Source organism: Mixophyes fleayi, chromosome 12, assembly GCF_038048845.1.
Source record: "Mixophyes fleayi isolate aMixFle1 chromosome 12, aMixFle1.hap1, whole genome shotgun sequence".
Classification (NCBI taxonomy): Eukaryota; Metazoa; Chordata; class Amphibia; order Anura; family Limnodynastidae; genus Mixophyes; species Mixophyes fleayi.
This window is the reverse complement of record NC_134413.1, coordinates 75,852,070-75,867,026: the sequence shown is the minus strand read 5'-3', so window position 1 is coordinate 75,867,026 and position 14,957 is coordinate 75,852,070. Positions and strand designations below refer to the sequence as shown.

Here is a 14,957-nt window from a genome sequence, read left to right as displayed (position 1 = left end):
TTTTTCTCAGATACAAATACGACTAATCAATAATGGCATTTATGTTACATCTTCCAATGTTTTCGGAAATAATTAAGATATTCATGACATTTTGGCATTAAATATCAACATCAAACAGAAACAACAATTGTGTTATTTTAAACTTTATGAATACATTTTAGATAATCATGTATACCTACAAATATGGATGTAACTGAACAGTATGAACTACTATCAGAAAATAAAAACAATTAAAGTAGATTTGAAATGAAAAAAGTAAAGTAAACTGAAATACAATGAGGGGGGGCGGGGAAGGAGGGGGGGAGGGGGGTAGTTGTTCCTTTAGTAAGCACTATGACAAAGGGTATTAGTCAGACCTTTCTTCAATTAAGGAAAATTTGCGTCTTCAGAATTTTTAGGAGGTTCCAGTTATCTTTCTAAGTGTTTATTCATTCATCCTGTCCCTAACTTAATTGCCTAAGTAAATACCAGGTAGTGTATTCAAACAATTTAAAGATGTTCTGCTGAACCGGTAGATCTAGTGATTCAATATATGTGCCCCATTTTTTCTGGAACCTCAGACCACCTTTTTCAATATCCGGGAGAGTGGCTCTCCTATGCAAGTATATAATATCTAAAATCTCCAACTTGAGCATTCCCAGAGTCGGGGATACTGGTGATACCCAATGTCGTAAGATCAGCTTTTTTGATACTGTTACAATTACAATCAGGGCCGCCAGAGAGTCGGAGGATGGTAAGAGGTCCTTCCAAATCGTAAAATCGGCCAGCAAAAGGGGCTCTGCGGCCAGTTTGACCTGTGTCTTAAAAACGTGATTAATATAATTTGCCAACTTATACCAAAATCTCCTGACCTTCCTGCAGCTCCAAAAGTTATGCAGCCAATCTGCCCTTTGAGATTTGCACTTCGGGCAAAAACCAGATTCCCCCTCAACCATAAACCTACGCCTTGTTTGTGGGATATATGCTCCGTGAACTACCTTTAAATGTATTTCCTGGAGGCGAGTAGTGGACAGCGACTTCCAGATACGTTCAAAGTGGCAAGTTAAAGTGACTGGATCACTTATGCTGGGGATATCCCTTCGCCATGCATCCACCGTTCGTTTCCAGGGGATTGAGAGCTGCATAGATATTAAATCTGCATATACAATACCTAGTTTTGAATTTAACCCTTTTTAAGAAGGAAAGTAGATTTTCCAAACCATCTGAACTTCGTGTAGGTTTTCTCTGAATTAGCATTGAATTTGCGTAATGTCTGAGCTGCAGACACATAAAGAATTGGGAGTTTGGAATTCTTAACTTTTCCCTTAGTTGACTGAACGTATAGATATTGCCGCCTGGATCAAATATGTCTTTAATCACCATTATCCCACCATCACGCCATGTCATAAAAATGGTATTTTCCAAGCTAGGTTTGAATGCTGGGTTGCCCCAGATCGGGAGAAATTCGGTAGTCCTAAAATCTCTATTGTATTTTTTATTGATATGGATCCATGCCTTATATGTATCTTTGAATAGAATGCTCTCGGCAAGTTGTGGTGGTATCCCAGATTTGGGCAGATGTAGTAATGCAGCCGGGGAATGTGGGTGAAATATAGCATTTTCCAGGTTTTTTATTGGTGTAACAGCTACGCTGAAAAAGCCAATCAACAATATATCGAAATAAGGCTGCACGAGTAAATGCATTTATATCTGGTAGGTTAATTCCTCCCTGCGCTTTTCCTAGAATTAACTTACTTCTTGCTATATGCGGTTTCTTTGAGTGCCAGATAAATTTGGAAAATAACTTAGTACACGTATGCGTGTCTGACTTATTTAAACCTATTGGAAGCATTTGTATTGGGTATGATAATTTTGGGAAGACCACACTCTTGATAACTGCGTTACGTCCCAAAAGGGAGAGTGGGAGATCATGCCACTTTGTTAGAAACGCTATAATTTTTTTAATTATAGGTGGGTAGTTGACCTCATATAATTTATGAAGCCTAGTGGGAATATAGATCCTAAGTATTTAATTTTAGTATGATTCAGCTTGAACTGAGAGGTGAGAACCGAATTATTTATTATTGATTGCACACCCGATATTGGAAGAATTTCGGACTTATCACAATGTATTTTATATCCTGCGAAGGAACTAAATTCCTGGATTGCGCTCAAAATGGCAGGGACAGATTTTTCTGGGTTGGACACCATTAGCAGCATATCATCTGCAAAAAGAGCTAACTTAGCTTCCTGGTTGCCTAATTTTTTACCCGCGTATTCCTTGTTTTTACTTAGAGCAATAGCAAGAGGTTCCAGAGCCAGAGCAAATAGCAATGGGGATAAAGGGCATCCCTGTCTAGTTCCTCTCTCCACTTTAAATGAGTCAGAAAGAAAGCCATTAGCCAACACTTGAGTGGAAGGGTTACAATATAAGGATTTTAAAGTGTTAATATATTGAGCGGGAAATCTAAATTTGTGAAGGGTTTGAAACAGGTGGTCCCATGTCACAAGGTCAAATGTCTTTTCGGCATCTAGAGAGAGCAGTAAAACTGGGTCTTCTCTCTCCGATCCTTCCAAGGCATGAAGACTCAGCAGAATCTTTCTGACATTACTTACTGAGTGCCGTCCCCATATGAAACCTGTTTGGTCATTGTGGATTAAACTTGGTAGTAGGATTTTGAGCCGTTCTGCTAGTATTTTCGTGAATAATTTCTAATCTACGTCTAATAATGATATGGGTCTATATGAACCTGGTGACTTTGGGTCGCGTCCCGGCTTGGGGAGTACTTTAACGATGGCGCTATTAAAGTACATTGGGATTTTGTGCTCCGAGAGTATTAAATTGAAGCAGTCTGTCAATAAGATCATAATCCTATCTTGTAAAATGTTGAAGAATTCCCGGCTAAACCCATCTGGGCCTGGAGAGTTAAAAGATTTCAGCTGTTTAATTGCCTTTAAAACTTCTTCAGATGAAATGGGCTGAACCAGAGATTTAGCTTGTGTCTCGGTCAAATGAGGTAGAGAAATTTTTCCCCAAAACTCCTCTTGCGCCTTGGTATCAATAGGGTCTTAGGAGTAAAGTTTAGAGTAAAAGGAACTCAAGATTTGTATAATTTCTGACCCTTGGTATTTAATGGTTCCATCTTGTGACTGCAAAGATTGAATATTGCTATTGGGCCTGGCTCCGTTTAGTAAATTTGAGAGGATTCTACTAGATTTATTGCCAAATTTATAAAAGTTGAATTTACTGGCCACTTGTTGGCGGGTGCATTGTTGTTGTATTACTTGATCAAAGTGTATTTGTTTTTGTTTATATTTATTTTAATTTTCTAGTGTAGGTTTTCCTTTAAATGCTTCGAAAGCTTCTGTCAAATCACGTTGAGCGTCATAATATGTTTTTTGTTGGTCTTTGTTATATTTTGCTACATACAAGATAATTTCCCCTCTCAGGACTACCTTTGCAGTTTGCCAGAATAGCATTGGATCATCAGTATGCTGCTGGTTGTTATGTATATATTCATCCCATGCAAGTTTTAACATATCTTAAAATTTTGTAGAATTAGAAAATTTAGCTGGGAATCTCCAACTGCTTGTGGTTTCCTAATGAGATCTGTCTGTCTAATTGTATCCAGATCATGGCATGATCAGAGAGGCCTACTGGTTCAATACCAGTTGCTAATGTTTTATTAGCCAATGAATGTGATACCAGAAAATAATCTATACGGGAGAGGGTATTATGGGCTGCCGACAAACATGTAAATTCTGAGTCAGTTGGATGTCTGACTCTCCAAATATCAACCAAACCTAATTGATCTAAGATATATTTTATGCCAACTTGGCTTTCAGATCTCTTTTGCTTCGAAGGAGCTGACCTATCCAGGTATCTGGAGGCCACCATATTAAAGTCTCCACCAACTATAAGGGATGAGTCTGAGTATTTATAAAGCTTGTTAATCAGTTTTAGAAAGAATGGTTTGGATTGAGTATTTGGGGCATAAACATTGCAAATTGTATATGTAGTGTCTTCAATGCTGGCAATCAATATGACATATCTCCCGTCTTTATCAACTGTTTTGTGATGAATATCTATCTTAAGGTTTTTTTTAATTAAAATTGCCACCCCTCTTTATTTTCTGTTGTATGAGGCATATATCAAAATCTTAAAACCTAACATTGACAGCTTTTCATGCTCTGCGTCATTCAGATGTGTCTCTTGGAGTAAAGCTACATCTGCTTTAGACTTATTTCAATAGGTTAATAATTTTTTCCTTTTAATAGGTGAGTTGATACCTCCCACGGTCCAAGAGCAAAACTTCAACATTGCCATTTAAATTTTCTTTTCTTGTGTTTGCATTATTATTTTTAATGTTTCTGCTGCTTTATGGTAGAAAAAAATAAAGTTGTGTCTAACCTATTTACTTGTGAGCTGGAGACTGGGAATATCTACATTTTAAGATATCAGTTAAAGAATGCAAAAATGTAAGCAACATAAATCCCTGGGGTTTACTGAAGGGGCATGTTTCTTTTCTTACAGGCTGAGAAAAACAATATGGAAAACTAAAGGAAACTCTAGGGAACAACTACATGACAAGAACTTCTATTGTGAAATTGGACCAAGAGGAAATGAATCTAGCTCAGCAGTATGTACAACTGTATGTGTGTGTTTGTGCTTCAGTTGTAGTAGAAACCTTTCTGTTATTATCATTACTATGAATTTATTTTTTTATAAGGCACCACAAGGATACTGCAGAATCGTACATAGGGGGTCTGAACATAGAACAAAATAATAAAAGTACAAAAGTAACAAAATTATATAAACACAAACAACAAACTGACATAATTAAATAATTACAGCCAGCAAAATGACATAATTAAGGAAAACACTGCTGGAGAGAGCTTACAATCGAGAGGAAGCGGGTAGACACAGAGAGAGGGTGAAATTGAGAGCAGAGGTGGGGGATACGGAGGTGGAAGAGTACATTTTTGTGCAATTATTAACGGATTATAACTTATTTCTCACAGGAAGTCCAGGAGAAAATGGAGAATGTAACAAAGACAAAAAATCAGAATATAAACACCACATATATAACACTATCCAACAAACCTACGGTATGAACCAACAAGGCTTCGATATACTACTATGTATGATTTTACTGCACGCCCCTTCTGTTCCAAACCATCCTCGTTCTGACACATTATATGTAGCTCCGCCCAAACTATACCAATGTTGCCGAAAATCGATTTGTAATGGCAGGTGTGCTCTACACCTCTTCTGACATTGATCATAACATTAAAATTATTTGCTATCTATTGGAAATGGTTATCCGCTAGCGCAGTCTTAAGGATCAACTGTGGACTCCGAGCCGACCCAATGTTCTCCTGGGAGTGTTCCATATAATGTCCATATTTATAGACTTTACCATCTGTCCTATATTATTTTTCTTGTATCTTGTAAGCTGTGCGGTTTGTTCCCAGCATATAAGGTTCACCATGAACGTCTCTCTGTCTATTGCGCTTCTCATTATACAGAGATTACTTTGAAACCTGAGCTGGGTTTTTCGCGAATCTGAGTTGATCTTGACTTTAGGCAACTTTCTATGCCTCATCCTCTGTGATTTACTCTCTAGACTCTAAAACTATCGCCATGTTTTGTTTTTTTGTCTTGCAGAAACCAACCCATAAAAAAACGGATTTGGATAAGGTCTACTGTATGATAACACTTTGACACGAAGCTCACTCGAATGCCTCCACAAAAATAACGCTTTGGATTGGCACCGGTTGATCTGAATGGTTTGTCTGGCACACTCGAAGGTGCACAACTGCTCTCCATTCTCAGTGGACACCTCTGCAAACTTGAAGTCCACCTCGATGTGTGTAAACGGCACAGCAATGAACAACCACCGACGACTTTGGTATACAGATATTATTCTCTCTGCTATACTACTTAAATTTGTTGGTTTACCCTTTGCAACCACCGTGCAATAGACATAATAGATCAATCCAAGAACTATTAAAACAACGTGTATTTAGCCGTATTTTAATGCATATTAATAAAAATTTTCTTTTTAATCTAAAATGTAGTTATTGAAGGAGTGCCTCAATTCTGAACAAAAGAAACAAAAACAATGCAGATGTTCTCTGTTTATTTGTTTTGTTGGGGTATAAAGAAGGAAGTATTTCAGTCAAAATCCCCAACACACATACAGTAAACAAAAGATGGAACTGAAAGACAGAATAAGGTTCTCAGTCTATGGGTCAGCTGCTGATGTTGAAATCAACAAGGTCAATTGTTGCTGAATCACCATGTCTGGATGAATAGCGTTCTTTATTAATATCAAGACTATGGGCCTGATTCATTAGTGTTCTTATCTTGGGCAAAAGTTAAGATGCTTATTTTAAGAAGAAACGGGGAGATAAGAGTGAATTTAAGATGGATTTTCATCTTAACTTAAGAAATTTTTCACTTGCGTAGTGGATTTTGCTTCTTATCTCCCTTTTCTGGGCATGAACAGAGTGGATTTGCTTAAGATAAGCAAAAAACATCAGATTGGGGGGCGTGGGCTGGACAAGCATGGAGTAGCAAGCACAGTTACGAGCTCTCCATCCCAGATATCCTGTTGATCTCCGTTATAGTGGAATAAAGAAACTTTTGGGCCCAAAACTGTGCATCCGAATAGTCGCTGTACATAGTGTACCTGTTTTGATAGTGCTCTTGCCATTTTACCCGAGACTGGGAGAGAAAGAGTTGAGCATCTGGGTAGAGGAATACTGCAGGCAGTTTGTGGCAGTTGATGACTGCTGGGACATAGCGCCTCTGTAATACCACATACTGGCCTAGGGGAACACAGCCTGTGATATCCATCTGATACAGGTACATTTATATCCTTGTACAAGTGAGGAGTAACTGAATTGGGCTCTGGACTTATTTGATTATCATTATCAGTGTTGTTGGAGGAGATTTACCTTTCTCTGTGAAGATAACTGGCTGCAATGCACTGCTAGCAATACAATCTGAGCTGTACACCTATATGTAATTAAAGCTATACAGGTTACAGGGTTGCATATAAGCTTATAGGATAAATATCATCCCATCTTTCCTGTGAAATTATGGGCAAACATAACCAGTCCACCGCAGCGGGAAAATTGGACCGCTTTGCTCGCTCCTCCACAACAGCCTCTGGTTCAGGAGATGCATCACATCCCGTTACCCCCCCCTTTGTCGGCTCCACTGGCTGACCCTGAAGTTACATTACAGCAGGTCCTGCAGGCCATTGGGGCATCTGAAAAGCGTGTTACGCAGAAAATAGGAGAGGTGCAGGTGGACCTCTCTCTTCTCCGGCAAGACGTGCAAAAAATCAGGGAGAGAGTGGGTGAAGTGGAGACACGTGTGTCTACATTGGGGGACACTTCTGCACCAGTTGCGGGCCGGTTGGAGAGTCTGGAGTCGCAAGCCTCTCTGTTTAAACAAAAGCTTACGGATATGGAGGGGCATTTGCGTCGCAGCAACATTCGGTTGGTTGGATTGCCCGAGAAGGCAGAAGGTGTCTCCCCAGAATCCTTCTTGGAAAAGTGGTTAATCCAACTGTTTGGTACAGATTCATTTACAGCCCAATTCGCAGTGGAGCGGGCCCACCGTATTCCAACTCAAGCACCCCCTCCTGGAGCCCCCCCACGCACCTTCATAGCCAAATTGTTGCACTATCATGACCGAGATACCATTCTACGCTTGGCTAGGCAGAAAGGTTCAGTGGAATACAATGGTCAGCGAGTAGCAATGTATCCTGACTTCGCTCTGGATGTACAAAAGAACAGGGCTCAATTCATTCCGGTGAAGAGAAAATTGACAGATTTACAGATCCCATATGCCATGATTTTCCCTGCCCGGTTGCGAGTGGTTTCGGAGGGCCGTACATCCTTTTTTGATACTCCCCGAGAGGCTGCAATTTGGTTGGACCACCTAGCTGCTGCTGGACGCTGATGCTGGATGAGTACTTTTTTATGTCTCTCCTGATAGTCCTTTGGACATTGCTGATTTGTCATTGATATTATGCATGGTATTTGCTATACATAATGTAATTTCTCTTCTGTGATACAAAAAAAAAAAAAAATGTATTTCGCTCAGGTGCGGTCTGTGATTTTCAAACTAATATTGAAAGGTCCACTGTAAAAAAAAGAAAAAAATGTAATGGGCTGGAGAGCCCATGGCTTTAAGGCCGTTCTTTTCCTCTCTTGTCTCAATTTGCCCCTTTTCCTTCCTTCCTTTTCCTTCCTCTATCTTCTGGTATTTTGCGGGTTGTCGGGTGACCTTTTTTGGTAGTGTGCTGGCCTGCTGAACATCTTAAGGTAATATTAGTTAGGGTTTAAGGTATACTTAAGTTGGGTGGAGTATACAGGGTGGGGGTATGGGTTTAGTATTAAAGTTATTTAAGTTGTGGGTAGTTTTAATGTTATCGCAAATATATAGACAAGGATTATATGTGCTTATAAGTATGTCAATGTATGCTCTGCAGGGGTGTGGGATGCGGGGTAGTGAGATAAGAGGGACTACTATTATATGTATTCTGGTACATCTGATAAGGAGCTAAAAATTCTCTCCTGGAATGTGCGGGGCCTAAATAATGCTATGAAACGTTCTCTTGTACTAAGACAAATTAGAAAAAATGATCCTGATATTGTTTGTCTATTGGAGACTCACTTACACGGTGATAGAATACTCGCCCTTAAAAAAGCATGGGTAGGTAGGGCATACCACTCTACGTACACGACTAATTCTCGAGGGGTCTCTATATTGGTACATAAACGTCTCTGCTTCTCCTTGGAAAAAATTCAAGTGGATGCAGGGGGGAAGGTTTGTACTGATGAAGGCTGTCATTAATTGGGTTCCGGTGATTCTGTTAGCTGTATATATACCCCCACCGTATAATGGTGAGGTGTTAAGGAAATGTGGAGAATTCATGGCATTGTTCCCAGATGTTCCAGCCATTTGTATAGGGGATTTTAATAATGTGATAAATGGAGAGGTGGACAGATGGTGAGAGAAAAATGCTGTAGTTGGCAACTCTAAGTCCGCTTTTCTGCTCTGGTTGAGAAAATGGGGTTAGTAGATGTATGGCGTTTGAGGCACTCAGAAGATGTCCAATGCTCCTGCTTTTCTATATCACATAATGCATTTTCAAGAATTGATCTGGCTCTGCTGTCACACTCTCTGGTACCGCTGGTAAGGAGCGTGGAATATAGGGCTAGGGGAAATTCTGACCACTCGCCCCTCTGCCTATCTATTGATTTTGCAATTGATAGAGGCCAGTCCTTTTGGAAATTAAATCCCTTCTGGCTCTCCTTGATGGGTACAGGAGTGACATTGGTGACATGGTGGGAAGGCTTCTTTGTAGATAATCTGGTAACAGCAAGGCCGCCTATAGTTTGGGACGCTTTTAAGGCTTTCCTAAGGGGGACATTAATTGCTGGCATAGCTGAAATTAAAAAGTCGTCCAGACAAAAAGAACAGATATTAGAGAAAAAGTGTAAATCCTTAGAAGCACAATACATTGCGGACAAAACTGAGGTTGCAAGGGGAACATGGCAGTTGGCCCAGAGAGAGTGGGTAGAGTATGTATTTGAGAAATCCAAACGTAAATTTCTGTTTTCTAAGCATGTACGATATGCACAGGACGATAGAAATGGTAGCTTCCTGGCTTATCTGACAAGGGCGGAGAGGGCAGATGCAGCAGTACCGGTTATCTGTGATGACAATGGGGTTAAGAAGTATCTTATGCCTGATATTGTTAAGGTATTTCATAAATATTACACTAATACATATAAGTCACAGGTCAGATATGACATGGATATGTTACAGCAGTATTTGAATGGTATCTCCCTTCCTGTCCTCTCCGATGATAGTAGGGAGTTTTTGGACTCACCCTTTACTCTTGAAGAGATTGATATAGCTATTATGTCATTCCCTAATGGTAAAGCCCCTGGAGTAGATGGAATCCCAATTGAATTATATAAAAAACACCGGCCCTTTTTTGTGTCTAGGTTGTTGGATACATTCAGCGAGCTGGGTGAGATTGGCGCTCTTTCCCCTTCAATGGCAGAGGCAATAGTGGTGGTGCTGCCTAAGTCAGTTAAAGATTTGTTGTACCCTGAGTCCTACCGCCCGATTTCACTTTTGTCAAATGATGTTAAGATTCTAGCAAAATTACTGGCTTTGAGGTTAAGTAGAGTGGTGCTGGAATTAATTCATCCGGATCAGACGGGATTTATGCCGGGCAAGTCCACGTCTATCAATCTTAGAAGGCTGTATACTCTCCTGCAGGTGCGGTCACCCTCTTCTGAGAGCGAAGTTGTGGTGTCCTTGGACGCAGCCAAGGCGTTTGACTCGGTGGAGTGGCCATACCTGTGGGAGGTATTATCCCGATTTGGAGTGGGCCCGGAATTTATAAAATGGGTTAAACTCTTGTATTCACATCCAGTGGCGCGGGTCTGTGTGAATGGGCATCTTTCTCAACAATTTCTGGCCTGTAAGATCCGGCATGATAGAGAAATTGTGGGACTTAGATCAGAGCACAGAGAGGATAAGGTGGCATTATATGCAGATGATATGCTGTTGTTCCTTTCAGATCACGACACTTCCCTAAAACATTTGCTGCCGGTGGTTGATGGATTAGAGTTTTTTTACGGCCTAAAAATTAATTGGGATAAATCTAGCGTGTTCCCTCGGGGATGGGAGTGTCCCGTGACAATGCCAGAAGGCTTACAGTTAAAATGGGCATCAAAATTCAAATACTTGGGAATATGGATCTCTAATACCCCCGCTGAATATGTAGAACTTAATTTGCGGCCCCAGATCAAATACATTAAAGAAAAAACTCATGTATGGAAGAAGCTCCCACTTTCTGTCTCCGGTAGGATAAATTTAATTAAGATGATGGTGCAGCCAAAGTTTTTATATATACTCCAGCAGTCACCTGTATATATTCCACCCTCCATTTTCCGATGCATTGATAGCTATTTGATTTCATTGGTTTGGGGAGGGGGAAGGGCTAAGGTCAAGCTAAGCTCGCTGTATAGATCCAGATCTTCTGGTGGATTTGCAATTCCTAACTTGAAATTATATTATTTTGCCTCTCAATTGGTCCACCTGAAGGCATGGGTTTCGGACCCCGATTACCATGAGCTACATTGGGTGTTGGTACACCAATTCAATTCTAATCACACTCCCTTACAGTCACTGCAGGCAGGGCGGCTTGGTATGCGGGCTCCTCCGCTCCTGATTCAGGCAGTTAAGATTTGGACAATCTGTAATAAAATAATGAAACAAACTGACATTGATCCATATACTCCTATCTGGGGGGCAAAGAAATTTGAGAAGTTGAATACAGTGAAGAGGGCCAGGGAGTGGTCTCGGTTGGGTGTGGTGTCGGTAGGTCAGCTTTATGATACAAATGTACTTAAATCCTTCGAACAGTTGGTTGGGGAATTCTCTGTACCCAGAACAATGTTTTATTCTTACCTTCAGTTACGACACGCCCTAAGCACACAATTTAAAGGGAAGACTTTGGTGTTTGGGGTGGATCCACTGAGGAAACAATTACAGGCCTTGGGTTATAGAGGTCTGATCTCTCGAATGTATTCATGTCTTCTGTATGAATCTACTGCAAATGATTTGGATGGTTTGAGGAATCAGTGGGAAATAGATATTGGCCCTTTATCAGACAAGGAGTGGGAAATGGTTACAGACAGTACTAAAGGTTATACTTCATCATTAAAATTTCAACAAATGCAGGTGTTTATCTTACACAGGGCCTACTTTACCCCTATTAGATTGGCAAAATTTCGCCCGGATGCTACCCCTAACTGTCTGAAATGCAATTCGATCAATGCTAACTTTTGGCACCTTCTATGGGAGTGTTCATGTATACAAATCTTCTGGCGAAGGATCAGGAGATGTATTCAGGTTACTGGAATTGAAGTGTCTCTTAGTTCACCGGCTACTTGTCTCTTTGGGCTCCGATTGAAGGGGAAAGTTAATAAACTGACAAAAATGTACATTTCACAGTTATTGATGTTGGCTAAGGTCTGTATAGCGAGGCTGTGGTTGGCCCCGACGAGTCCCACGGTTAAAAATTGGAAGGCACTGGTCAATACCACCATAAGGCACGAGAGATTTGTTTATACTAGCAGACAGGCTCTGAAGGTATTTGAGAATATATGGTACAGATGGTTAGAGTCTCCATTCTATCCTATGTCATCTAGTACAGATGCTCTATCTACTTAAATGTATGGCTACCGCAGTTCTTATAATAAGTATCTGAGTCCATGTAATAAACCCTGCATGTGTAACATACTTATGTATAAGCATTTACGATGTATGATCCTGAATGAATATAGCACATTTATTATTATTATGCTTTAATGTAATCTTGTAAATTCCGTCATTTAATTCCGATATGTATGCGATTGTTTTTCTTTTCTTTTTGTTGTTTAGTATGTTTATATCTTAAAAAATTTCAATAAAAATACTGGATTTAAAAAAAACAAAAAACCAGCAGATTAGATCACTAATGAATCAAGCCCTAGAGTTGTAAACACACAAGAATGAAAGTCCTTCCAGTCCATTCATTTATTATCTGATCCGATTAAAAATCAACTTTTGCTATCTCATTCATTGGAAAAAATCCTTTATTCCACCGATCATATAGGCAAAATATTAAAACTGATAGAAAAAAGTCGTGAATGAAGACAAAAATGATATATGCGCACTATCAACAATCAGACCCTTCCATAGATATGGGTCTATAGATCTAAATATTGGAACGCACTTGTTGAAGATATGAAGGGTCTGATTCATTGAGAAATTTAGGAAAGAATTTGAGTAAGTTTTCTTACTTAAGTTTTCTGGACAAAACCATGTGACAATGCAAGGGGTGCAAATTAGTTTATTATCTTGCACATAAGTTAAATACTGACTGTTTTGTCATGTAGCACACAAATATCAAATTTCAGTGTACAAATAAGCTATCAAGTATTTGTGTGCTACATAAAAAAAACAGCCAGTATTTAACTTATGTGCAAGATAATAAACTAATTTACACCCCATTACTAATTGTTCCAGTAATTTACACACCATTATAAGGATGGAATATTTTAAGTATTCAAAAAATACCCTAAATCGAAATCCACATTAAGTCCCCTTGGAGTCAGGGTTTTGAGATTATATATCTATCTGGCCTCCTCCTTGGAAATAAGTGCAATATTGTTCATCATATAGAGCAAGGTTTGTACAATTCCGTCTGATCCGACTGAATTGTCCCTTTGGGGTGTTACTAAGCCCCCTATTCAGGTAATTGTTTGAAGCTGGAATAAAGCAGTTGCAATCCACTGGTTTGAGGAATGTTTTTATCTGGATCTGATTTCCTATGATGGAGATATCTAGGTCTAGAAATTCGACCCCCTCTTCACTGAACTGGGCCGTAAATTTCAGATTAAGGTTGTTGGCGTTGAGGTAGGTCAAAATATCAAGTAATGTCTCCCTGGTCCCGATCCATAGACAACGCACATCATCTATGTACCGGAACCAGCCCAGAATAAATGGGGTATATGGGTTATTTTGCCATATGGTGTTGTTCTCCCAATAAGCCATGAACAGGTTCGCGTAAGTAAGTTAAAAAAAGGACAAATCCCAGGTCTAAGATTGTGACAATAATTATGCTATCATCTACAGCAGGGTGTCGGCAACCCCCGGCACGCGTGCCAGACGTGGCACGCTGAACACTTTTGTCTGGCACGCCGACACTGAGGCAGCTTCAGTGAAGCAGCCGGTGATGGCCGAAACGGAGCTTCTGCGCATGCGCCATCACCGGCTGTTTTATTGAAGCAGTTCCCTGGTTTCTGGAGAAAGACGAGTCTACAAAGGTAAGTAAGAGCAGCAAATTGAGGGGCACATATACTTGGCGTACTTTGTATTTCTGGGGGCAACTGTGGCATACTATGTATTTGTGGGGCAACTGTGGCATACTATGTATTTCTGGCGGCAACTGTGGCATACTATATATTTCTGGCGGCAACTTTGGCATACTATATATTTCTGGGGGCAACTGTGGCATACTATGTGTTTCTGGGGGCAACTGTGGCATGCTATATATTTCTGGGGGTAACTGTTGCATACTATGTATTTATGGGGCAACTGTGGCATACTATGTATTTGTGGGGCAACTGTGGCATACTATGTATTTGTGGGGCAACTGTGGCATACTATGTATTTGTGGGGCAACTGTGGCATACTATGTATTTCTGGGGGCAACTGTGGCATACTATATATTTCTGGGGGCAACTTTGGCATATTATATATTTCTGGGGGCAACTGTGGCATGCTATGTATTTCTGGGGGCAACTGTGGCATGCTATGTATTTCTGGGGGTAACTGTGGCATGCTATGTATTTCTGGGGGCAACTGTGGCATACTATATATTTCTGGGGGCAACTGTGGCATACTATGTATTTCTGGGGGCAACTTTGGCATACTATGTATTTCTGGGGGCAACTGTGGCATGCTATGTATTTCTGGGGGAAACTGTGGCATACTATGTATTTATGGGGGCAACTGTGGCATACTATGTATTTCTGGGGGCAACTGTGGCATACTATGTATTTCTGGGGGCAACTGTGGCATGCTATGTATTTCTGGGGGCAACTGTGGCATGCTATGTAATTCTGGGGGCAACTGTGGCATGCTATGTATTTCTGGGGGCAACTGTGGCATGCTATGTAATTCTGGGGGAAACTGTGGCATACTATATATTTCTGGGGGCAACTGTGGCATACTATGTATTTCTGGGGGCAACTGTGGCATGCTATGTAATTCTGGGGGCAACTGTGGCATACTATATATTTCTGGGGGCAACTGTGGCATACTATATATTTCTGGGGGCAACTGTGGCATACTATATATTTCTGGTGGCAACTGTGGCATACTATAT

General features: G+C 40.3%; 1 protein-coding gene across 6 annotated transcripts in view; it reads left to right on the top strand.

Moving 5' to 3' along the window:
• The window catches only part of LOC142109299 (SLAM family member 5-like), a 70,955-nt gene that overhangs the window by 28,019 nt on the left and 27,979 nt on the right, over window positions 1–14,957 (top strand). For 3 of the 6 annotated variants that reach the window (XM_075193429.1, XM_075193425.1, XM_075193428.1), the window contains exons 5-7: window positions 4,514–4,631; window positions 5,002–5,088; window positions 5,648–5,979. In XM_075193429.1, the coding sequence (XP_075049530.1) occupies window positions 4,514–4,631; window positions 5,002–5,088; window positions 5,648–5,704 (262 nt within the window). In that variant the 3' untranslated portion in view covers window positions 5,705–5,979. Of the gene's footprint in view, window positions 1–4,513; window positions 4,632–5,001; window positions 5,089–5,647; window positions 5,980–6,060; window positions 6,642–14,957 lie in introns of those variants that run through there. The other 3 variants (XR_012680328.1, XR_012680327.1, XM_075193426.1) reach the window with 3 other exon arrangements.